The following is a 24,688-nucleotide window of genomic DNA, read 5'->3' on the forward strand; positions in this document are numbered from 1 at the left end:
ATTACAGGGCTGTGGCAGTTGAGTTTAGCCCACAAAAAGTGAGCGTTATGCAGCGACGACAGTTAAGTTTAGGTAAAAGATTGTGTTTAGTAGTACTCCTGGGACATGCACACGTGTTTCACGGGTGAAAGTGTTTTCTGCAGGACATGGACTCTGCTCCCCGGGTTGAACCCTAGGTTTTAGGACCCACCCATCCTCCCCAACATCCTCACTCACTCACAAGTCACTGTGGTGCTGACGGCAATAAATATGTGGAAAACATAGGAATTACAGTGCATTAATTTTTCGTAGCGATATGTACGAATGGTTCATGAGAACAGCTTGTGGTAACACAAAGAGAAAAGTAGTGGGCTCAGGATAGAGGCACGCCATATTGAAATATAACTTTTCCAATTTTGTGAGTGAAAGGCATTAAATACATCTTAATTGATTGTGTAGCACCTTAAAGCCACAGGTTTAACCTCTCAGTTAACGAAAATGTGTGTCATCAAAGTGTCATCCAGCAGAATTAAATCACTTCTATTGTTGTAGCTGCTTGTTCACACCACATTTTACAGAGTTAAGTCTACCAGCAGACCATATTTGAGGATGTGATACCAGACAATAAAAATGTTTAAAACTGGTCTCAAATCAATTTTATATTTTCTTATGTTTCACTAGTGATATTTTCATTAACAGACATCGAACCAGACACATCTGATGATGACGTAGATGATATGATTCTGTATACATTTAGAAAGAATCATAACAGAGATCATTTAATTAAAGAGGAAAAATATCATTAAAACTTCATATATCTGTTACGTGCTAGAAAATAAACAAAGTGATACTCTTGTGTACTCTAAATGTATAGTTGACTGATCTGTTTTATGGTTAATGTAAACTTCACAGTCTAATAATCACTATTGTATTATATTTATTATGGAATTTAATGATGTTAAATGAATTTAATCCTCATACAGATTTTGGTTTTGTGTATGTTATTTTGCACACTAATAAGAGTTAAAAGATGTTGGTCTGTGTTCATCACGAGATGTTTAGAGAAAGATATTAAGATTGAAAAGAAGGTTTGTGAGAGAGAAAACGAAGATTAAGGCAGTAATTAATTAGGAGGATTAGGGCAGAAATGACGAGAAAGTGAAGGGAAATGTAGAGAAGTTAAGAGAAAAGATGATAGAAGAGGGGAAGAGCAGGTGTTAGAAAAAGAGGTAGAGAAAAAGCAAGAAAAGAGGCCAAGATAGAAAAAGAAAATGTGGAGGAAAAGGATAAAGCAAAGTCGACTCAAAGAGAGCAAGAGGAAGAAGGAGGTAGAGGGGGAAGTGGAGAAAGAGGTAGTGTTTTCTTTTCATGCCACTTTCTCTACTCCACTACATTTATCTGACATCTTTAGTTACTTTACAAATTAAGATTTTTGCACACAAAACATATGAAGAGTTTATCAGATGTAATGTTTGTTATAAATTAAAATCCCCAACAGTTTATACACATACAGTGACATTCATTATACGCATCTTACATTAAATAAACAAAGCTAACTGCAAAAGGTATTTTACTCAAATCGCTGTCATGACATGTCTTGTTATTGACAAGAGACTCAATTTAAGGACTACAAAACCCACAATCCTCTGCTCCTTTCGCTGACGTCACCTGGAGCCCGTACCCGGCGTATGTCCGCTGTGGCGTGTGCGTTTGTTTGGCAACAAAAGACACATTTTTTTAAACAGTTAGCGACATTTTGTCGACGACAGTATATTTGCGGACTTTATCACAGGTGTGTTTATCAGCGCAGTGATATTTACGAGTGCAATTTTTATTCTAAGTTTGTAGTTTAAACGGTTTTATTTTGAATAGCTAGCTAGGTGGCTAACAAAATGGCTCCGTCTATTTACTGCACAACAATAACAAATACTGACTCACAATGTTAGGTTTGAAGTGGCAGACTTGTGTTTAATGTTACTTTAGCATTACATTGCAGCAGGGAATACATGTATTTTGAAATGTATTGGATTTAAGAAGCCGTTTTCTAATCGGTGCTGGTGTCGTTACAGGCAGTAACGTTAGTTGGTAGTGATGACACCGCCGCTGCTAACGTTACTGTCCGTTGGAGGAAGAGGAAGAGGAAGGAGGTGATGATGATGATGATGACATGCAGTTAGCTGGCTGCTTGGCTGGCTGACGGACGGACGGACTTGAGCCCACTGTGTGTGTGGTGTCGCCCCACAACCAGAGCAGGATCCGGGACAACAAGAGGCGAAGATGCCGCGGAGAAAACAATCCAACCCCCAGCCGGTGAAGTGTGAGTTTAACTGCTGTCCTCCAGCTGTTTGAGTCTCCTGGCTAATGAGCTGCCTTTCTCTTTATAACCAACCACATTTTAAGGAAGTGGCTCTTTGGTGTTCTTTGTCCATGTAAAATCAGCTTTTATATACCTATGCTTTTTGTTCTTCAAAGTTTAGAGTCAAAGTGTAGCCCAGGAAAGCGTAAACGTTACCTAACTGGTGATTGACAGAGAGGAAGACTGTTAAAAAGATGTTGTCCTTTTATTCTATATATTTTTATCTATTCCATTTTCTTTCAACATCATTAAAGCGGCATAAAAGAACATGCATTTATAATTATTTGGCAGATCTATGGCGAGGTAGCTGCAAAGCAAGGATCAGGGTTGGAAACGAGCACAAACCAGAGAGAGAGAAATAACAACAAATAGGGCTGCTTGATTATGGGAAAAAGTCATAATCACAATTATTTTGGTCAGTATTGAAATCACGATTATTTAACACGATTACCCATGACTTCTGGAAAGATGTTGCATTTATTGAACTTAAAAAAACAGTGAAACAAATCAACAGTGAAAACACCTTGAACTGTGAAAATCCCCTTAATACTTTTCCCCTTAAAATCAATAACACAAAATATATATTCAAATGTTGGCTGAGTGAGTTTAGCGTTCGGGAGGGGCGAAAGTGCGCATGTCTTTCAGAACACAAGACAAAATAAGAGTTTACTTTAAATGTGAAATTTTTTTTTTTTCGATTACATTGTTTTTGTGATCGTTTGGAGCCGAAATCACGATCAAAATACAATCCTGCATTCTTGACTCAAAGCTTCTCCAGGTGGGAGGATCTCCCACAGCTCAAGCCCAAGCCAGTACGGTATATACGGTGGTGGACTCCAGATGCCCACAAGAGGGTCCGGCTCCCATTGCTCTAAATGCTTTTGCATAAAATGTTGTCCTTTTTTTGAGTAGATGTGTTTGTGTGTGTTATCTCATCCTGAATGTTTTGGCTCAGTTGGACTTCCTCTCTTCCTCCTCTCTGCTTCCTGTCTCCGCTTCCTCTTCGCAGGCCCTTACCTGACCTCCCTGTTCTCCCTCCTCTCCTCTTCCTTTCTTTCTTTCATCACTTCCTGTTTGACTTCTCTCTATCATTCCCTTCTTTTTTTTTACATGTGCACCCCCACATCACCTGGTTTGTCTAGAAAAATGCTACTCTGGCTGGATAATCTTGTTTTTCTCTTTGAATTTGGTCTCCATTGTCTGAACTCAGGGTTTCTTGTCATGGTGTCTCAGCAACGCCTTTCCTATAAATCACCTGTGTGTTAACATGCACTTAACTAACCAGCTCAGGCAGAAGTTTTCCTAAACATCAGGTATATGAAATCAGAGATCAGGATTAGAGAAACTTGCTTTCCTCAGTTATTGTTTTCCTGAACGGCAATTTCTTGACCACGTATACAATATCTAACCAGGCTTCTAAATAAAAAAGACTTCAGACAGTGACCGTAGTTTTATTCAAAGTCTGGCTAAAACTAATACTAAGTAGCGTTGTCAGGATACGTAAAGTTTTCACAGTTAAACACTGGACTATATCAATAGTTTGGACACAAAACATTTCAAGAAGCAGCATCTTGTATCACTCAGTTGAAATGAGTAAATGTTGGCTTTGAAACAAACAAAACAAAGTATTATTTTTCACTGCCATCATGGAGAGGAGGGAGACATAATGAATCATATAAATGGGGATAACAATGCAGTCTTTTTTCAAATGCAATCATTGTGTTGCAAGAGTTTATACATGCAGAAAGTGACAGAAGTAGTTGTGCGCAGAATGGAAAACAAGCGCTTGAGAGAGACGACATTTGCGCCTCTAAACATCTGACCAATCACTCCATAAAGTGGGCATGATGGGCTTCAGAAAGTTACTAACTTTGTCAGATGCAGCCCCAAGGTTGAAGGGTTTTTTAGACCCCTGCTTCAGCCATGTTTGTTGTTGATGTTTTCATCACTACAATATCACTAGTCATAAACAAAACTAATTGGCAAAAAGTGTCTAAACCATGAACTCTATAAAACATTTAAGTGTATGAAAACGCCATGGATCAGCAGTTCTTTGTTCTGTATCTTATCCCTTCTTCCTCTTCCTTTTCCTGGCTCCCTCTGCCTCATTCCTCACCTTCCAACTCTTCCTCCTCAGCATTTATCTCATCCTCACTGATTTCCTCTACTTGTCTGTTGTTTTCTCCCCACTTTACTCTCTCGCTGCCTCTGCTTTGGTTAAAACATTTGTAAGGAATCTGAAACATCTTTCTGTGCAATACCTGCAGTATATAAATCTCCTTTCAGTTTACAGGAAATAAAAATGTGTTTTGTAAAGCAGTTGCATGTGCATTCAAAATAGACGGCATGTTCAATGTCTTTATGCGGTGCTAATATAAACAATTTTAACAAAAACTGTGATTAAATATGTTTTAGGGCGTTAAATAGTAAAGCAGACACCAAAACCTCTCAACCTGCTCGGTTTGTATTTACTGCTTAGTTAAAGTGTTTGGAAGTATGTTTTAAATGAGTAATGATGAGAAATATTTGTGATTGTGTTCAGTGGAGTCGGAGGACGGGGCGGTGGTGTGTGAGCCGGGCTGCCTGGTTCTGGAGAGCGACTTCCTGCTGAGCGGAGAGCTGGAGTTTGGAGACTCAGAGATCATGGGGCTGGATAGAGAGTCCGGTCAGTCACACACACATTGGATCGTACATTAGGTAGCAGATCTCCTCCAAAGAGCGCTGGAGGAGGGTCTGGCTAGTCCCACAGCATTCAGGGATGGGAGAACAACGTGCTGTGGTTTATTGGCATTTCTTTAAACCAATCACAATCATCTTGGGTGGTGCTAAGCGCCGGACGGAGCCACGGTGCCTCTGCTAAATAGCCTCGAGAAGGAACTTGTTTTGGTGGAACATGTGTACGTTCAAAAGTAGTTTTAGTCGTGCAACAGAAAACTCAGATTGGACAGATAATCTAGCTAGCTGTCTGGATTTACCCTGCAGAGATCTGAGGAGCAGTTAACCATAGTCCTTATTTATCGACCAGATAAAATTCCAACACGAAGAAAGCCCAATCCGGCCTAAATGGAGCCGGCGACAGTGGAGCAATCCCGAAAGTGGAACGTCAAGGATATAGACTAGGTAGATAACAAATACTGGAATGTTTTGAGACATTTTGGCAGTGTTTGCCTGCTGGAAATGTCAATATAAAAGCTTGGTGTAATGGGTTGAAAGATACTTTTCTGTACGGCTGTAAGACTTAAAACTAAAAACACCTGACTTTAAAAGAATAGTTTGATAACAATGTTCCTCATTGTGAATTCAAGCTGTAGGCGTGAGCAAACTGTAGAGTCTTGCCAAAGCTGACATGTCTTGTTAAACAAATAAAGAGGAGCAAACTGTTCATATCCCTCCCAGGCTTCTGTCACACCTGCTCTGTAAGTGTTTTATTTGAAATGTTAACCCTGTTTGTCTTCAATTTTCATATGTCTACATTAGCAATGTGTTTTGTCAGTTTTGATGAGAAAAATCGCTGAATCTGTGTCAGCAAAGCGCCTTTATTTCCATATATGAACGTTTTTTTATTTCTTGTGTTCTTCAGGTATGACGGTCTTCTCTCTGAGTGTGGAGGACGACCCTTCAACACCAACAGACTCCACCTTCCCAGCTTTCCTCTCCTGTAAAGGATGTGGTCAACTTCTGGGAGACTCTCCTCTGGGAGCAGGTTTAGATCTAGGTAACTCACTTTGTTTTTATTTTTAGAAAATATATCAAAGAAAACCACCAAGACAAAAATGTAGAGGGGGAAGTTTTGTCAAAATGTCCTCAGACATCTTGGCCTCTATGTCAGGTCAAAATTAGTTTTATTCAATGTTAATTTTGAGATCTCTACAAAGATTTAACATTCTCTGCAATTGAACAATGTAGGAGATACATCTGTCTTCCTCTCTGTGATTTATTTTTGTTCCAGGTGTGGGCCTGGACCTGGGGGCGGAGCTGTATTGTCTGACCTGTGAGGAAGGCCTCCAGCATGAAGCGTCAATCGACTCCTCTCAGGTGGAGGAGGCCGACGGAACCAGCAGCGGTGACCCCGACAGGAAGAGGAGAAGCGCAGGTAAGACAGACGGGGCAGGTGACATCCCTTCTAAACTGTTCTCGTGCTCGCTGTGCCCCTTCACCTCGCGCTACTCCAACCACCTGAAGCGCCACATGAGGACCCACGACGGCGAGAAGCCGTACCGCTGCCCCGTCTGCCCCTACGCCTCAGCCCAGCTGGTCAACCTGCAGCGCCACGCCCGCACCCACACCGGGGAGAAGCCGTACCGCTGCCACCAGTGCAGCTACGCCTGCAGCTCCCTCGGCAACCTGCGGAGGCACCAGCGCATGCACACGCAGGAGAGACCACAGAGGAGGGAGAAGGAGAAACGACGAGGGAGGAGGAAAAAGGCAAACGCTGAAACTGAAGAAGGTAACAAACACGAAAATATCCACATTACCAAGCTGCAATCACAGTTTTACTTGTTTTTTTTTTATATAAAAAATTACTCCAACCGATTAATTGGTTATCAGAATAGTTGGCGATTAATTAAATAGTTGACAACCGATCGATTAATCTTTGCAGCTGTATTTATAATGATACAAGACAGAGGAAAGCAGCAACTTCTCAATAGTAGAGAAGCTGCAACCAGAGAATATTTCACATTTTTGCTTCATAAATGTCCTTAATAATTAATTAGGCATCACATTGTTGATTAAGTAATTACCACAGCAGAAAAGCCTTTTTGTTTTCCTTATTAAATTAAATTAAATTAAATTAAATGTCTCGTTGGTTGGGGGAAGCTATGGATGATTTTACTCATTAAAAGCAGTAAAGTTATTTGCTTTTGCTCACCAAGGTTTTGTTTTATTTAAAAATGTTTGCCAGAAAAGAATTGCTTTCAGGCAAGTTTGGGCAGATTATAAAGATTTGAAGACTCATAAGGGGACAGAAACTGCCCTGAACTGTGGTATGTAAATGTTGGGTGTCCCTGCACTCAACACTTTAGCTTCTTTGCGCCTACAGGGGAACATTTTCATTTTGGAAGCACTGAGCATAAAAGAGGAACCAACAAGTCAAAACTGAAAGAGTTTAAAAAAGGAGGAAGAGAAGTTCTCTCTGGTTGAGTGCTTATCAACCTCTGCTGAATTCAGCTGCATCAGAGACCATTTCTTACACTTAATATTTACAGTTTAGCTGATAATTATCCAGAGAAACAGTACTTTAAAGAGTGTCAGTAAGGAAGTCAAACCATCACAGGAAATGAGAACCAGAAGGGATTTTTTATTTTTTATATATATATTTAAAGATGAGTATATATGACGAAGTAAAATGAGGAAGCTTGAGATGGAAGATAAGTTCGTTATTATCAGTAAAAACCTCAGGGTTATTCTTAGTGAGGTTTTCTAATGTTCTTCATGGTTAAAAGAAAGAGTATGCAAAGTAGAATTTGAGAGTAAGATCAGACCAGACTCGTTGATTTTTTTAAATTAAATAAATAAATGTTTTTCTCTCTTCTCCATGCAGTAGTGTCAGACCTGACCCTGCGAGTGTCCCAGGACTCAGGTTACCTCCAGACGTTGGGGGGCCTCGGCTCTCCCTCCGCCCCGCTCCCCGTCCTCCTCTTCCCCCTGTGCTGCCGGATGTGTGGCCTCACGCTGGAGGAGGCCGACCTGGAGGGGGACAAGGCCCAGGGGGAGGTGGAGGGCGACGGAGGACAGGTACGATTGCTAAAACTTTAATTTGTTGTCTCTGTTTTTTCTCATCGCTTGTTGAAAAAGGATTTCTTCCTGTGAATTTAATGCTGAAAAAAAAAATAGGTTGTGCAATGTGTTTCCATAGCGACAAGCAAACCGAAACTCTGACCACCACAAACTTCCACATTACAGCCGACACTTTTCCAATTTATGATAATCACAGTGGAAGTTTGTCAACTTCTATTTGACTCGGTTGTTTATGACAAAAGTACGGCTCTGTGCCTCCTGCACGCTCCAGGGAGAGAGGTCTACGGTGTTCAAATTAGGTTATACGGAGTGTGTGTGTGTGTGTGTGTGTGTGTGTGTGTGTATATATATATATATATATATATATATATACATACATACATACATACATACATACATACACACACACACACACAGAATCTCACAAAAGTGAGTACACCTCTCACATTTTAGTAAATATTTCATTATATCTTTTAATGGGACAACACTGAAGAAATTACACTTTGCTACAATGTAAAGTATGAAGTGTACAGCTTGTATAACAGTGTAAATGTGCTGTCCCCTGCAGAGATTGGCATGGGGTACTTTCCCTAAAATCATCTCTCAATGCAAATCAAACCAGCTATTAGGCTAACTGACATAAAACCATGCCAACATCTAGGTATGGTGAAGGGGATGTGATGATGTGGGGCTATTTTAATTACAAAGGTCAAGGGAACTTTATCAGGATGCATAGTATCCTGGATCCATGAAAAAATAAAAGTCTGCCTGCCTCTATGGGAATTTAACATAGGGGTGTACTGACTTTTGTTGCCAGCGGTTTAGACATTAATGGCTGTGTGTTGAGTTATTTTGAGGGGACAGCACATTTACACTGTTATACAAGCTGTACACTTAATACTTTACATTGTAGCAAAGTGTAATTTCTTCAGTGTTGTCCCATTAAAAGATATAATGAAGTATTTACTAAAATGTGAGCGGTGTACTCACTTTTGTGAGATACTGTGTGTGATGTATGTATGTATGTATGTATGTATGTATGTATGTGAAATATGACATTATTTTATTAGTTTATTTTGTAATGTGTAGGTATGTATTATAAATACACCTACACAAGTATTTACGTCTCCAGTTATGATATTCTAATATATATATAATACAAACCTTTTGTTTTTTTATTTACAAGGATTATTCGAACGTCATTATGGGCCAATTTTGACAATCCTCAGCAGAAATGACACATTTGACCGTGTGCTCTGTATTTATTTTTTAGGTGTGTCGTCGTTGCTCGTTGGACCTGCTGTCCAAAGATGGATCCGGGACTCCCTGCAGCCCGGCCGTGTCTCGGGGACCCCGGCGGGGTCAGCATGGTACCAAGCTGTACCGCTGCCCTCACTGCCCCTTCCTGTCCCACTACCCAAACCACCTGGCCCGCCACGCCCACACCCACTCTGAGGAGAAACCACACCGCTGCCCGCACTGCCCCTACACCTCCTCGCACCTCGACAACCTCAAACGCCACCTGCGCGTGCACACGGGTGAGAAGCCCTACCAGTGTCCGTCGTGCAGCTACGCCTGCGGAAACCTTGCCAACTTGCGGCGACACGAGCGCATCCACTCGGGCGCCAAGCCGTTCCACTGCGGCGTCTGCGGCTACTCCTGCAACCAGAGCATGAACCTGAAGAGGCACATGCTGCGGCACACGGGAGAGAAGCCGTACGCCTGCGCCGAGTGCGACTACACCACGGGCCACTGGGACAACTACAAACGCCACCAGAGGAAACACGGGCACAACACGGACAGCTGGGACAAACACGCACCCATCAACGGCCTCAGCTGGGGCAAAGACACTCAGGAGAGTCAGGGACAGGAACAGGAACAATGTTAGAGTGTGTGTGTGTGTGTGTGTGTGTGATTGAGAGTGTGTTTGTGTGGGGGATTGAGAATGTGAGTTGTATACACTGGTAAACCTCCAGCTCAGGTTGGAGCTTAACTCAGGTGCCTTTTGACAGACTGTATAGCTGCACTGACTTTATAAAGGGGTGTGTGCATGCGTGCTGCATATATATATATATATATATATATATATATATATATATATATATATATATATATATATATATATATATATATATATATATATATATATATATATATATACATACATACATACATACATACATACATACATACATACATACATACATACATACACACACACACACACACACACACACACACACACACACACACACACACAATACAGTAAATGCAGTCCACAGACTTCTGATCCGTCAGAATGTGACTTTTTCTAATGTGTGTGTCATGAAGCCAATCTGAATCTGCTGAATTGAAATGTTTATTTTTTTCCTCTACAGATAATCTATATTTTGTAAATGTGGGTGGATTGTTTTTTTCATAATAGCAGGGTATCTTACAAACTTGAGTAAATCTGGGTGTGTGTGGTTTTTTTTTTTGTTTGTTTTTAAATCCAGGAAAGATTGGACTTTCAGTGGGGTTCCTGTGCAGCTTTAGCTCGTTTCCAGACCTCTGAATCATCGTGATTGTTTTACTACGTAGCTAACTAGCTACCTAGCTTTATTTATGAAAGATAATGACTCAGAAATGGTAGCAAGAAAGAAAAAAGAATCTAAAATTGACACATTTCATGACGACTTCTAGCAGCCGCTACCACAACTTCTGTGTCGACTAAAAGCGATGTTGACCGGACGGATACGTCGCTCATTTAAGATGTTTTATACCAAAACAAAATTAAATAATCACCCCTTGCCGTCAATAAATCATAAACATAAACATGACGACAGAGTAACAGAATGAAAACATGGTAATTCAGTCTGATTATCAAGCTAGTGCCGCTTTGAAGTTTAAAAAAAGGGATTGAAAGAGTGTTAATTTAGGGGTGATCGGTTTGAAAATTGAAAAAAAAAAAAAAACATTTCTTGTTGGAAAATGTACTCTTGAGTTGCAAACTCCTGTTGGAAGTGAGATGTTTTTTAGGGCCATAAGTCTACTATATTGGGGAAAAAAGTCACAATACTTTAACCTTCTTTGTCTTAGAAATTATGATTTTATTCTCATAACATCATGGCATTGTTTCTCTAAGTATTACAGTTTTATTTGCAAAAACTAATTTTGTTAATTACCAGTGGCCTTAATACTTTGGATTCAACACTAGGACATTTCTCAACATTACTCAACAAGTACCTCGTAATTCAAAACAGAATTAACGTTTTCAAAGTGAAACAAAACTTGGTGAATATGCCATTAAATCATATTATTTAAAGACATTTCAGTGTGGAAGATGAGAGATTTTAAATTGGGAATGCACAGTAGTCCTGCTGTCTGAATGAGGAGAGTTTGAACCAACAGGCGCTGCTGTATTTAAATCTAGATCCTGAAATATCCTCGACGTTCTCTTTAGTAACTCAGAGGATATTATTGCTCATTTCAGCCCAGGTTTAGTTAAAATCAGCCTCTCAGACATCAACAATTCAGGGAAGAATAGAAAGAATGTTGTCATGAAAGAGCTCTCAACTTCATCAAACATTAAAAAACCTGGTATTTATTTCAGTTGATCGGTAAATTTGAGTTAAAATCAAATCACAATGTTAAAACTGTGAATTTATCACAAATATAATGGGATAAACAAAGCTGGCTGATGAATATGTGAACGTTAAATGCTTAGTTACTTAACTAGTTGGCCTTTTGCTTTTATTAATGATGGTTGGTGCTCAAAAAGTAGTCGCCTTGAAAATGTATGAATTATGGCACTTCTGTGCAAAAGATTTCAGCACAAAATATGAAAGCTGAAGATCCCACAGGAACAGAAACACTTAGACATTTTTGGAAATGGGCTAATTTGATTTCTTTCCCAAAAGTTAGAAGAGAGTCTGAAGTCAGGATTAGCCTAGCTTAGCAAGCAGAGGGTAACGGCTGGCCTGACTGTCCGAAGTTTAAATAAAATGCAGCACTGCCAACACCTCTGAAGCTCTCTAATGAACACGTTTGGTTTGTTTGTTTGACCCGCACACAAACCGGTATGAAAATGTCTTGTCTTCACCGTAGGGTTGCCAGCTTTGTTGTTCACAGTGCCTTCATATCTCTTAATAAAACAAGTGTGATTGAAGCTGCTTCCTCTTTTCGTGCTCTCTGTTTAGGAAACACCTGCTTCACACGCCCAGGGGTGGAAGAACGAGGACGCTGAGGGACTCATGGGGCTCCCTGATGAAACATGTCAAATACAAATACAACGCAGAAATGTCCCCCAAAAATCACCCAGACCCACAAAAAGACACCTGAAGTGAAGCTAAGACACACTATGACACATCTACCGCAAACAAATGAGTTGTTTATGATGTGTAGGTGGGATTAATAGAGATAGGAGCGAGGTCAGTCTACTGTGACCGTGACAGACTGATAAAATATCAGTACAGCCTGTATGTAAAGCAGATGGGGTTCCTGTGTGTGTGTGTGTGCGTTGTGGATTTAATTTCAGAAGTGACTAAAGAAGGCGACAGTAAATACCTAAACCCATGGGCCAGGTGAGTACAGCTTATAGTTTTTAAGTTATTTCATCTTTTATTTGAATGTTAATCTGCATTTTTGTCACCGACATTTGTGCAGAAATCTTTCTTTGAATTTTAAATATCCACGTTTTTGTACCACTTTGTAGTTACAATGACTTTGATTAATTTTAACGCTCGGAAACAAGATTTCAGAATCTGGTATATTGCTAAGTAGGTTTTCACATACAAGGAATTTGCTTTGGTGTTGATAAAAAATAAAATCAATGATTGCAAAAGTCAAGAAACATTAATAGAATAAAAAAATGCTCTAAGAAACTAAATTTTATCTGTTTTAAAATGAAAGAGCTGAACAGCTTTATGGGTAGTTTTGTGCAGAAGTTCACATTATGAAGTCTAAATACAGTATGTGCAAATTTTAAAATATTTGGGTGCTGAACTCGAAGGAGACATTTAAAAGAAACTTCCTGTGCGTGCCCTCTCAAGGCTTTCACAGTTTGAAGTTGAAGATCTTGTATCTCACAAAATCAGTTCAATTTCACTAAAATCAAAGGCATTTAATAGCTTTTACGTCACACTTTGTTGGGATTCTCTTGTACCCTTCACAGATATTCACTTTATTAATAAAATGTTTGTTTTTTTACACCCTGGCAACCCCAGTCACAACCTCTTTATAAAAGCTGCTTTATTAGAAAGTGGCGTCATGTTTTGCAGCAGTATGACAGAAATCATGACAGATATACATTTTAAACAGAAGGAAATATACAAAATTATATAATGCATAACACAGACAGAGTTTATGAAAATGCTTCTCATGTTGTGGCTTCCGGCTCAGCTGACTTCTGTTTTTCTTGAGGTTAAATAAATAAAAAAACATTAAATATTGACACTGAGGTCATGAACTTGATAGTTTAGTGGTTTCAGCAGCCTGGTTCCCCTTGGTGGGAAAAAGTCCAGTATGTCAGATCTCCTATAATCAGAGACTATCATCAAAAGGTCATTTTGTCACTGTTATGAACTTAGCAATGTAACAAGTTTTACATCAATCTGTGCTGTAGTTGACGAGGTTTATCTCTGCAGAAACAATCCCACCCCCAGTTGTTCCCGGGGGACATCGTGGAGTATCCCAGGAACAAATACTTCTCTCATTTCGCGGTGTACTACGGAGAGAGAGACGGAGTTCCCTACGTTGCTCACCTGACATGTCGAGGTCGGTGTTTCCCTGCTGTACTTACTTTGTATTAGTCTTATTTCCTTTAAAACACACAGCACATCTGTGTCCTGAAGTATATATGTTCTCTTTAAAAGTTTCTTTTGTTGTATCTTCTTTGTTTTGATGTATATTTCTCTTGACTTATGCTATTCATTAATGTTATTATATATAATAGGTCAGGAGAAGGAGATGAAGTTAACTCGGGTAGAACTTTTCTAACTTTCTAACCATGACAATCCTGTTTATTGATATTGTCAATAATGATAATGTGGAAATAAGGCAGGATGCTGCTCTTTATTAAGACAATGCAACTTATTTTCAGGTACTTCAGTATATTGGAAAACAAATTAAGTTTGATCTCAATGCAGTGGTCGATTTCTTGACTTAAGAAAATAAGTCAAAAGTTTGCAGAGACCTCCAACACACAGTCTAACCTGCGAAGTACCTAATAGACCTTTATCCAGCTAAAACCTTGTTGAAATGAAATGTTTCTTTGCAAGTTGGACCGAGTTTCTTCTGCAACTTTTGACCTACTCATCCCTCTCTTATGTACCTGTCTCGTGTGTAATAAATGTGCAAAGTATTTCTCTGTTGTGAAGAAAATAAGACTCAACAATGAAGTGAATTTACTTAACAATCAGGGGTGGGGCTAGAAGGGAGCCCCCCCCCCCCCCAGATGGATTATAAAACCCTTGTAATGTGTTTGTTTGTCAGATTCAGACTCCAAGCTGCCGCTCTTTGGCCGAGCTCTGAGGTCAGAGGTCAAGCTGGATCCACTGGAGCTGCTGGGGAAAAAATACAAGGTGACTCTCATAGAAAACATAATAATCTAATATATCATGAATCATCGTAACAGACAGTAATAAGGACAATGTTTTTGTGTATTTGGCAGGTCAACAACATGTTGGACGACTCGTTCTCGGCCAGAGACTTCCACAACGTGGTGAAGCCGGCCATCGACGACCTGATGGGGCGCGAGGTGACGTTCGACATCCTGTTTCATAACAGCGAGCACCAGGCGACGCTCTTCAGATACGGAGTCAAGAAATCTGAACAGGTCAGTGGACGCCCAAGGATGTTTAATTTACTCATAATGTCTACTATCTGGTCTGAGCTACAAGAGACAGTTTAGGGTGTTTCACCGTGAAATATGGACAATAATCTTTAATAGAATAACATTTTTTTGACTCCAGTTGTCACATCTGATGTGTTGTGTGTGTGAAGATGTTTTCACCAGGGGGTAAGTCAGGTAGGCAGATTTAGAGTTTAACACTTTTATGAGCCAAATCATTCAGTTAACTTTGATTTTTCTCCAAACACGTTGCATGTTTTTAATGGGTCAGCAACTAGCTCTCTGATGTACGGCATGTAAGAGCGTTTGCTTTCATGCTGCAAACCGATCGGCAAGCAAATGGTCGGAAAAAATGAACATGAAGAATGTACTTTTCGGGTCTACAGCAGCAACATAAAAAAACTCATCAGAAGTTTAATTTAAAGGGGAACGAATAGTGAATTGAACAGATATGAGAAGTAAATATCTCTCTATTATGTCTTATTTCCATCTCTGCTTTAAGGAGAGAGCAAAAGCAAAATGAGCTACAATTAGTCTCATCAAAGCCTGTTTATCTTTTCATGCTGCAGACAGTTTGAAGTTACAATTAGTCAGTTATTGTGAACAAAAGCCTCTTAAAATGATATTTAATAGTCTAATAAAAGTTATGATTAGGAAGTTGATTAGATGTTATCGCTGTCATCTTCTTAAGAAAGTAAATATGTTGTTTTTTTAATCGTTTAATTCAATTTAAATAATGATGAATGAATGAGGAAGCTTCTGAAGCCTGAGTGTGTCTGTGGAGAACAAGGATCTCTAGTCTTTAACTTCTGTTTGAAAGTGTTGGACCACGTGTCGTTATATAGAACTGATGTTTGTGTTTGTGTGTTACAGATAGAGAAGATTTATGAGTACATCATGCCCGCCTGGAAGAAGCTGTTTGCTGAGAAAAAGCTGTGAAAACAGCTTCACGTTCAGTTCTCATCTCGGCCACCGGAGGGCCACGTTGGTCCTTGATTTCAAGAAGAAGGTTATGTGGAAAAGAAACATTTTAAAATAAGATATCACGATTTAAATCGTAGTTTTCAGAGAAAAAAAGTTGTTTTGGATTGGGTAGATTATCCGTCAGGTGCACATTGACTTTTAATATTTGTAATGGTTAATTGTTAAATTTATTTTAGAGGAAAGAAATAGAATTAAGAAGAAATATGGGATTTTAAGCATGAAGTTCCAATATTTTGAGAAACAAATTGGAAATTTAAAAGTCATATTTTTGCGAATTACAAGAAATATTTGTAAATTTGTAATATTTAACATTAAATTTACAAGAAAAGACATCCTGTTTTTAGGATAAAGTTATAATTTTACAAGATAATATGTTGTATGGATATTATGGCTTCTTCTCGTTTTTCTCAAAATATTGAGACTTTATTCCTGAAATGCTTGGAAGAAATATCCAAATCTGTCTTTTTTTAGGATTTGATATGACATATTATGTAATTTTTGCATGTATACTGCGGCATCCTCAATCAAAATGTTTAAATGCTACAGATAACTAAAAAATAAGCTTGTATAGAAGCATGAAGTCCTCTTGGTGCTACAGTTTCTTTTATTTCAGTTTTAATTATTTTGTCATCTCACTGTTTTCCTATTGTTATTTTATTGTTTTGTTGTTGCTTTTTCTTTTTGTAACATTCACTTATCTCACATTTACAGACCAACCAAACATCTTTAACATTAAAGAGAAAGTTCTGCTTTTATCATGAGCCTTATTCTCATATTATTATTTTCTACTTCTGTCCCGCTGCTGTTTAGTAAATTCTACACGCGATCTGTAATGCTCTTCCTCTAGCGGTCTCTCAATCAAACCAAGAACAGAAGACACAGTTTGGTGATGTGGGATCATGGGAGTTGTAGTCTTCATTGCAGTCAGCTTCTCTCGGTTAGGATTCCTTCAGTGGTCATCGTTTTTTCTTCACAGGTCTCCTCCTTTTCCAAAACAACGCTTCACGTTAAAAATGTGTATTTTGTCAACGCTGTCTAGCGACTAAAATCATTAATCTGGAGGCGGCCTCTAGCTCACCCAGTAAGAGCGTGCGCCCCATGTAGGCTGAGTCCTTTGCAGCGGCCCGGGTTCGAATCCGACCTTCGGCTCTTTGCTGCGTGCATCCCCTCTCTTTCTCTCCCCCTTTCCTGTCTATCCACTGTCACTGTCAAATAAAGGGAAAACACCCAAAAAAGTATCTTAAAAAAACAAAAAACACCTTCATCTAAAAGGTGTGGGTCAAAATGTGTCTGGATAAAAAGTCAATTTATGACAGCTTTTGGCAGACAACATGGACGAAGGGGATATGATGTCATCAGCAGGCAACCAAAATGTAACGGAGCGTTTACCTTGAGTAAAAGGATAGATTTCTCTGGGTTTGAACATTGTTGGAATCATTTGGGATAATGTAAGTACACAACTCAACTACATATATTACACAAGTCATTTTTCGTCGTTTGAATGAGAAAATGTTACATAAATATCTTTAAAGTTTCATCCCTTCTTCCTCAACTAAAAACTGTTTTTTTTATCAATTACCCTGCAATTAAATAACTGACTTACTGACTGTTTAGTCTAAACAATGTTAGAAAACAGTGAACATTATACCTTATAATTCCCCAAAGCTAAAGGTGAAATCATCCAGTGTGTTATTAATCTGAATTAGAATGATATAAAACAGAGAAAAGCACATTTCAGAAACGGAAACCTTGAGGATAAGTTTTCTCTCAGTCGACTACTATAAGTGGTTTATTGTTTCAGATGTTTTATTCTGCTCAGTTTAAGCTCCTTGATCATTCTTTCTGACTTTATCTTCCCTCCTTCACAGTCTGGGTGCCAGAGTAGCGCCTCCAGCCTTCTTCAGTGTTTCTCTGAGCCATCATATCAGGATGCTGTTTGTCTCCGCTGGCTTGTCCATCTGAGTCCAGTGTCCACACTCCTCAATGTGTCCTGGCGTGCAGGTCATAAACGGAGACATTTGCAATCAGGTATTATCACACTGTCTATCTTCAGGAAGGAATGACTGATGCTACATCTGCACTACTACGTTTTAAAATGAATATATTTTGCTACGTGTACGCCTCGCGTCCTCACTAAAAACGGAGACATTTGGAAACACTCCCTCTCCGGGGTTGTACTGTTATAATATTTCTGCTACTGTAGCTATGACTTATGCACTCCGTGTACACGGAGATTGTTTTTTAGCTCCAAACGCCACTTAAAAACTAAAACGTAGTAGTGTAGGTTTAGCCTGATTGTTGTGCTGCTGTTTTGTTTTCTCACCAAGTCCTCCATTCCCTCGGAGAAGGCCGGCAGCAGAACCTGGTCTTCACCTGCCGTCACCATCAGCAGCTAGCACACACACACACACACACACACACACACACACACACACACACAATTTAAAATTCAATTGACTCACTAGAGCACCCAATGTAGAATTGTGTAAAATCGTCCCCAACAAAGTCACTATTTCCTCCTGGTTGTGTGATTAAAAACTAGAGTGACTACAGCTGTTTTAGGACAGGGTACCTCCAGGATCCTCCAAGTTAAAGTTAAGACCTTTTTAATGCCACCTAGGATGAAATTTAATGCCAACTTCACCACGTAATTGAAAATCAGTGTGGATTTTTAAACGCAAGAAAAAAACTATTTACTAATAACGTTACCTTAACAAAATGTAATCATTTTAAAGCCTTTTTAGAATAATACATTTAAGACTTTTGAAATACTTTTAAGACCCCACAGGTACCCTGTAGGTTACAGTTGGAGCCTGTTTTTTAAAAATTATATTTTTTATACTTAAATCACAGTTTAAAAAAAAATTGTTTACAAATTGTAAAAGCCACAATTTTAGAGCCGACATGCAGTTTTGTATCTAATGTTCTCCAACGGTCTTCATCATTCTGAAAACAGAACTCAACAAATGTTGAGGATGACTCATTTTCTCTCCTGCTGCCTAAAGAGAGGCAAACAATGTCTGATGTTTTTATTTTTTAAGTTACATACCATAGGTAGCGTAGTAATTTAGCATTTAAATAATGTTGAAACGTTTTTTTAGTTCACAGAATAATTTGGCGATATTTCCTCAGTAATAGAACTTTTGCTACAATGATTTGCCGGTCCAGTCAGAGGGACTGAGGGGAAATGACACATAGTTGAAGCTATTTTAAAACCCTCAAAGATCCGGGGTTTTTGAGAAAACATTCGGGGCTTGAGCCCCAGAATCCGCCCCCTCGCTCCGCCCCTGTGTTTGAGAGCAGCTGGTGTTAATTTAGGTAAATTAGGGTCAGAAGGTAATCATCGTCCAGCTGCTGCAAGTCTGATGCACATTCAAACGGTTTAAAAAACAGGACACACACACACACACACACACACACACACACAGAGAGATTAGTTCTGTAGGTGTAGCCTGAATAGACAGGTAGAAAAACGGTGAGCATGAATCTTGTATCTGCTTGTTTTTAGCAGCGGTGTTATAATGTTACCTAGTATCTCCAGGAGTACCAACTCTCAGGGAAGCCGTGACACAGCAGCACTGGTGGACCTGAGCCCTTCTCAACAAAATGAGTCCTCACGCCAGGCTAACACACACACACACACACACACACACACACACACACACACACACACACACACACACACACACACACACACACACACACACACACACACATACATACACACACACACACACACACACACACACATACATACACACACACTCTATTATTATTAATGTCACAAGAAAACAACATTTCAACTCAATCTCAATGCAAGTACATTTCCAGGATAAAGCCTGACATCCCAGATGTCCCTCCCTTTTCACTCTCTGTGTGTTGCTGTTCTCAAACCCCCTTCTCTTAGGAGACAACAACCAACCTCGAGCTAGCAAGGTACACGCTGAAAATGTCACATTTTTGCAATAACAAGGCAGGCCTGCTTGCTTCTTTTGGGGAATGATTGTAAAAATGTTTTTTACGATACACTGGTAAGAGCCAATGAGGTTTAACCATGTATCAGCTAATTTAAATAGCTCACGTTACTGTATTGTGTCAACAGTTAACTTCACGTAATATTCTATGTGGCGTTTTCTTTAGCGAGGTGCAAATGTTTCACCAAAAGCTTCTATGAGGCCATTTTTGGAGCAGGACTATTTGCAACTGTGCGTGGAGAGTTGTGTAATCAGATTTGTAAATGTGTATAAGAATCTCTGAATACGCATTTACAGATTCATGTACACATTCACGCATCTCAGTCTGCATTCAGAAATTTTTATTTTTTACACAATTACAGATCTAATTATGCACACACACACAGACTCTCCACACATCATGTTTGCACTTTTGATTTAGGCAGCATAATGACTTGATTTAGGTAGCATCATATTTTCTTTTTAGCTTATATGCACTTGTACCCAGTTTATTTTAATATTGTATTAATTCAAGGCTGTTCTCATCAAATTAGGTCATTACTTGGAGACAATTCTTTAGATTTGTGTCCAGTCCTTGTTTTTCCTTCCTCTTAAAGTATAGGATAAACAGTTTTGGTCCACACCTGAACTCCAGTAAAGTTAGCCAGTTTGTTCAGAACGTACAGATTTTCCACCAAGATGGCCTTCATCCCCGCTCCCTCTGCTGCCTTCACGCCTTGCTCATCTGCATCCAACCACAGCGCCTGAAACAAGACAGGCTCACTGTGCTGTACTGATTGTCCTTTCAACTGTTCCATGATATACAGTTACAGAGTATATACAGAACCGTTTAAAGGTTAGTAATCTGCTGCCACAAAGCTTCATTCCAGTCACATGTCTGAGAGGAATGCTTTTAGTTTGTAGAAAGTCCTCTTTACGAATAGATGTTCTTTGCTTTTGTACATGGAGAACAAATCGCTGTACAACGGTTCAACCAGACTGACAACTGAAAGGGCAGAAAGAGACAAAGATCCCTTTGAGCAACAGCTGAATAAGAAGAGAAGAAACCAGCAGTCATTAGTAACACAAACTGGAAGCTTAGCATCAAAATGTATGCAGATTTAAACAGGAACAGCTTCCTGTTTCAGTGTCAAGTGCACAATAATGCGGCCAATAACAAGCAGACAAACAGAAGGTTGGTCTAAGGTTAGCATTGGAATATCAGCTAGAGCTGCATCTAACAATTAATTTAATTGTTTTCTGGATGAATGGATTAGTAGTTTGGTCTCTAAAATGTCAGAAAATGGTGAAAAATGTGATCAGTGTTTCCCAAAAAGCCCAAGGTGACATCCTCAAATGTCTTGTTGTGTCCACAACTCAAAGATATTCAGTTTACTGTCACAGAGGAGAGAAGAAACTAGAAGATATTCACATTTAACAAGCTGACATCAGAGAATTTTTATCATAATCATACTATGGACTGACAAATCCAGTTTAAACCTCTTCAATCTCTCCACTGAGTAGACTGCAGAGGGCAACTCAATATTTAGAGCCACATCGCACCGTAGTGCTTCAATAATGATCAAGGCTCACTGACGCTTTTCTTTTCTAGACAGGAAAACCAAGTTCCAACAGTATTCTCCCATCATGCAACACTTTGGGGACATCCACTAAATGGAAGTTTGAATCATTTTATTCTACTTCTTTTGGGGCCAAGTTATTGAAATGTCTCCAGTCTACCTGTTGTACCTGCATGTGTGACGTCACTCCCAGGTGCTGCAGAGCAGAGCTGAACATGGCGGGCTCGGGGACTCTGTGACCCGAGCGACATGACTGGAGGACCAATTCAAAGTGGCCGCCCAGCAGAGAGAGAAGGGGGGCCTGATCGTCTCCAGCAGCACTGTCATCTAGCCAGTGATTGGCCAGCACAGCTGTCAGTAAACCTGATGGGATGGAAGCAAAAAGCCAGCCTTCATCTGGTCAGTCTCAGGCTACATCTACACTGCTACATTTTGGTTTAAAAACTAATATCTTTTGCTACATTTAGGCGTCGCATTCACACTACTGCGTTGTTTCCGAGCTCCTAAAACGAAGATATTTAGAAACACTGCTGCCCCCGTTTTGGTTTGAAAACTCCGGGGTTGCTTTGTAGTCTGGACGGTCATATCGGTTAGATGGCTTACAGACCTTTCAGTAACAGTTACACCTCGTCATTGCTCCAAGATAATAAATCCCTGCTCTTACTTTTCACCATTGTTGTTCTTTCTCCAAAGTATTTTCTGTATCTTCAACTTCTATATCCATGATTTTCCACCGCAGAGTAACGCCAGACAATCTGCTTTCTGTTTACATCTTTAACCCTAAGAAACGTGCTGGACCGCTGGAGATCTCTGTCGACATTTCTGTCTTTAAGACTCTGTTTTAAAGCTAGCATGGAGATATTTGCATTATATGAAACTAGATGGGAAGGTGGCTAAATAGTTAGGCTAAATTTTGGCAAGGAAAAAAGTTAGCATAGGTATTATATTTTAGGATGTATGGCTTTAGGTATATACGGTTATATTTTATTTCTCTTTTACTATTCTTTTCTTTCTTTTTTAACATTTTGTTCTGTTCATTTAAAACTCATTGACTTTAGAGTCTGTAGAGTAGCACTTTATTGTGTTGACTGCCATAGCGTAAAAAGTACATCCATAAATCAATAACAATTTACAGCATTATATCTGAGAATCTCTTCTGTCAGTCGACCAATAACGTAAATGTATCCATGTGTGTATCACTGTGACGTAGACTGGCAGCCGTCTTCAGCACAGCTCGTTGGATGTCTGTCATCACCTCTCTGAGTTCCTCCAGCAGGACTCTGACCGACCAATCAGTCGGCAGAGTCACACCCTGGACCTTGGCCTCCTTCACACACTCCACCTCGAACGCTGGGATCATCTACCCATACACACACACACACACACACACACACACACACACACACACACACACACACACACACACACACACACACACACACAGTCAAAAAACAGAGTTTCAAGGATGGAGATGGCAGTAAAGAGGCCCAGTAAAAGGTTTCATAATCAGTCACCATCAGTAAATCAATTGTAATTATTTTTGGTATTTTGGAAGTAAGTAGCACATGTCTTCACCCACCTAAGATAGCGTCATCTTGCCTCTCTCCGCCCGGCTCATGGCACTGTCCTTCTGGGACGCCACACTGGACAGAAGACCACTGAAACCCACAGAGAGACAAACAATACGTTTAAAGACATTTAAGGCAAGACACTAACGGTAAATAGGGTTAAATATTTAACAGATGTCAACATGAAAATTCCCAAGTGCTTAGGCTACATTAAGAGAAATATTTTTTGTATTACAACTTTTCAGAAATGTAATGTTTAAATTAGGGATGTCCAGATCCGATCACGTGATCGGAAATCGGGCCCGATCACGTGGTTTCAGACTCGATCAGAATCGGACGTTACCTCCCGATCAGGACTGGGATATATATGTATATATATTCTCATTATTTTTGAACACATCTATAGTTATGCGGTGGCCCAGAGTTAGACCCTTTTGACTCCACACAGAAACAGCAACGTGTGCGGCATGACATCACTTTGTTGCAGAGACGCTATTGGTTAAATGCCGGCAAAGTAGAACACGGAAGCAGCTTGAAGCGGAAAGCGCGAGTATGTCTGCGGTCTGGAGGTATTATAAAGTTGAATTATTATAGAAGTATCGGATCGGGACTCGGTATCGGTAGATACTCAAAATCACATGACTCAGACTCGGACTCGAGGGCAAAAAAACCTGATCGGGACATCCCTAGTTTAAATATGCAAACGAGGCATTATCTAATGCTAACTTTTTGTGAATTTAGGAGAAAGCTACAGACACAAACAGACAAAGTGTAGTAAAATAAATGTTTCTTTCCACTAGTCTGAAGAAGACATGTTATGGAAGATAATCAGAGCAGGAAGACGTATAGTTATTATTGTATGTAACTCTTTGTGTTGTATTACTCAGGTATGAACTGAGCCAGGAAAGTGCTGACATGTTGAGACCAAAGAAGTTCTGGAGGCATTTCAGGTGGGTGTTGTGGTCCAAAGTGTCAAAGGCAGCACTAAAGTCTAGTAGCAGCAAGACAGAAAAACGGTCAGAGTTCATTGCATCTAGTAGGTCATTAGTTAGCCTAGTTAGTGTCGTTTCAGGAGAGTGTTTGGGTCTGAATCCAGACAAACTCATCAGGGAGGTCATTACTGGATAGGTGGGCAGTGAGTTGGTTGGAAACCACCTTTTCTGTTTGGACATGAGGGAGAGATTTGAGATTGATCTGTAATTGTTTAGAGATTGTGGGTTGAGGTTAAGTCTTTTTATTAAAGGTGGTTTCTTTTAAATGTTCCTTACGTGTCCCATTAAAGTGCAGGGGAAAGTGTATTCTGTTTTTACGCACCTAAACTGTGGAACTCTGCATGGCAAGCTCTCTGTATTTTCAAAAGGAAATTAAAGACTTATCTTTTTAATCTGGCTTTTAACTTGGAGTAATGTTATAGCATTGTCATATCATATTGTCAAGATAAGGATTTCCTATGACAGTGAACAGGTCTTTCATGAGGTTGCCAGTAGAACATGTGGTTGGTTTGGAGCTAGAGACAGTTTAGGAAAGATTGTTTAAATGACCGGGATAAAAGGAAGAAAAAGGTGTCTGATCGTTTTGTGATCAATATGAGAAAGAAGTGGAGGGTGGGAGGGATCGGGAGAAGGACACAGTGATATCATTTGTGATTAGTTTGATCTGTGTTAGTGAAAAAAGCCTCTGTTGTAAAGCTGGAAACTGGT

At 39.6% G+C, this 24,688-nt stretch overlaps 3 protein-coding genes across 5 annotated transcripts; 2 read left to right on the forward strand and 1 right to left on the reverse strand.

Moving 5' to 3' along the window:
- Window positions 1–1,617: 1,617 nt before the first annotated feature.
- Window positions 1,618–10,158, forward strand: LOC116044849 (zinc finger protein 513-like). Of its 3 annotated transcripts, none has more exons than XM_031292398.2 (7): window positions 1,618–1,771; window positions 2,049–2,296; window positions 4,878–5,000; window positions 5,916–6,050; window positions 6,285–6,782; window positions 7,878–8,071; window positions 9,348–10,158. In XM_031292398.2, exons 2-7 carry the CDS (start codon window positions 2,257–2,259, stop codon window positions 9,960–9,962), a joined length of 1,605 nt encoding a protein of 534 aa, XP_031148258.1. In that variant the 5' UTR covers window positions 1,618–1,771; window positions 2,049–2,256; the 3' UTR covers window positions 9,963–10,158. The 3 variants fall into 3 exon arrangements, with proteins under 3 accessions (XP_031148258.1, XP_035854542.1, XP_031148259.1); XM_035998649.1 differs by having other exon boundaries at window positions 1,622–1,925; XM_031292399.2 differs by having other exon boundaries at window positions 1,638–1,683.
- A 153-nt stretch (window positions 10,159–10,311) lies between these two features.
- On the forward strand, window positions 10,312–16,645 carry plaat1l (phospholipase A and acyltransferase 1-like). Its single transcript, XM_035998650.1, has 5 exons — window positions 10,312–12,636; window positions 13,699–13,828; window positions 14,546–14,634; window positions 14,724–14,888; window positions 15,777–16,645. Exons 1-5 carry the CDS (start codon window positions 12,628–12,630, stop codon window positions 15,840–15,842), a joined length of 459 nt encoding a protein of 152 aa, XP_035854543.1. The 5' UTR covers window positions 10,312–12,627; the 3' UTR covers window positions 15,843–16,645.
- Window positions 16,646–20,451: 3,806 nt separating this feature from the next.
- Window positions 20,452–22,780, reverse strand: LOC116044708 (bifunctional epoxide hydrolase 2-like). Its single transcript, XM_031292120.1, has 3 exons — window positions 22,621–22,780; window positions 21,581–21,822; window positions 20,452–20,604 (listed from the first exon to the last, which is right to left on the reverse strand). Exons 1-3 carry the CDS (start codon window positions 22,778–22,780, stop codon window positions 20,452–20,454), a joined length of 555 nt encoding a protein of 184 aa, XP_031147980.1.
- Between the last annotated feature and the right edge of the window lie 1,908 nt (window positions 22,781–24,688).

This window comes from Sander lucioperca, chromosome 24, assembly GCF_008315115.2.
Source record: "Sander lucioperca isolate FBNREF2018 chromosome 24, SLUC_FBN_1.2, whole genome shotgun sequence".
In the NCBI taxonomy this organism is placed as follows: domain Eukaryota; kingdom Metazoa; phylum Chordata; class Actinopteri; order Perciformes; family Percidae; genus Sander; species Sander lucioperca.

Excerpts from the sequence above, each read along its gene's own strand:
- LOC116044708 (XM_031292120.1), bottom strand. The coding sequence starts at position 22,780 with ATGATCCCAGCGTTCGAGGTGGAGTGTGTGAAGGAGGCCAAGGTCCAG. Across the intron at positions 21,823-22,620 it reads GGCTGCCAGTCTACGTCACA|GACCAGATGAAGGCTGGCTT; the intron begins GTGATACACACA and ends TAGCCTGAGACT. Across the intron at positions 20,605-21,580 it reads CACACATGCAGGTACAACAG|GCGCTGTGGTTGGATGCAGA; the intron begins GTAGACTGGAGA and ends GTCTTGTTTCAG.
- plaat1l (XM_035998650.1), top strand. Across the intron at positions 14,635-14,723 it reads TGCTGGGGAAAAAATACAAG|GTCAACAACATGTTGGACGA; the intron begins GTGACTCTCATA and ends TGTATTTGGCAG. Across the intron at positions 14,889-15,776 it reads GAGTCAAGAAATCTGAACAG|ATAGAGAAGATTTATGAGTA; the intron begins GTCAGTGGACGC and ends TGTGTGTTACAG.
- LOC116044849 (XM_031292398.2), top strand. The coding sequence starts at position 2,257 with ATGCCGCGGAGAAAACAATCCAACCCCCAGCCGGTGAAGT. Across the intron at positions 6,051-6,284 it reads GGGAGCAGGTTTAGATCTAG|GTGTGGGCCTGGACCTGGGG; the intron begins GTAACTCACTTT and ends TTTTTGTTCCAG. Across the intron at positions 6,783-7,877 it reads AAACGCTGAAACTGAAGAAG|TAGTGTCAGACCTGACCCTG; the intron begins GTAACAAACACG and ends TTCTCCATGCAG.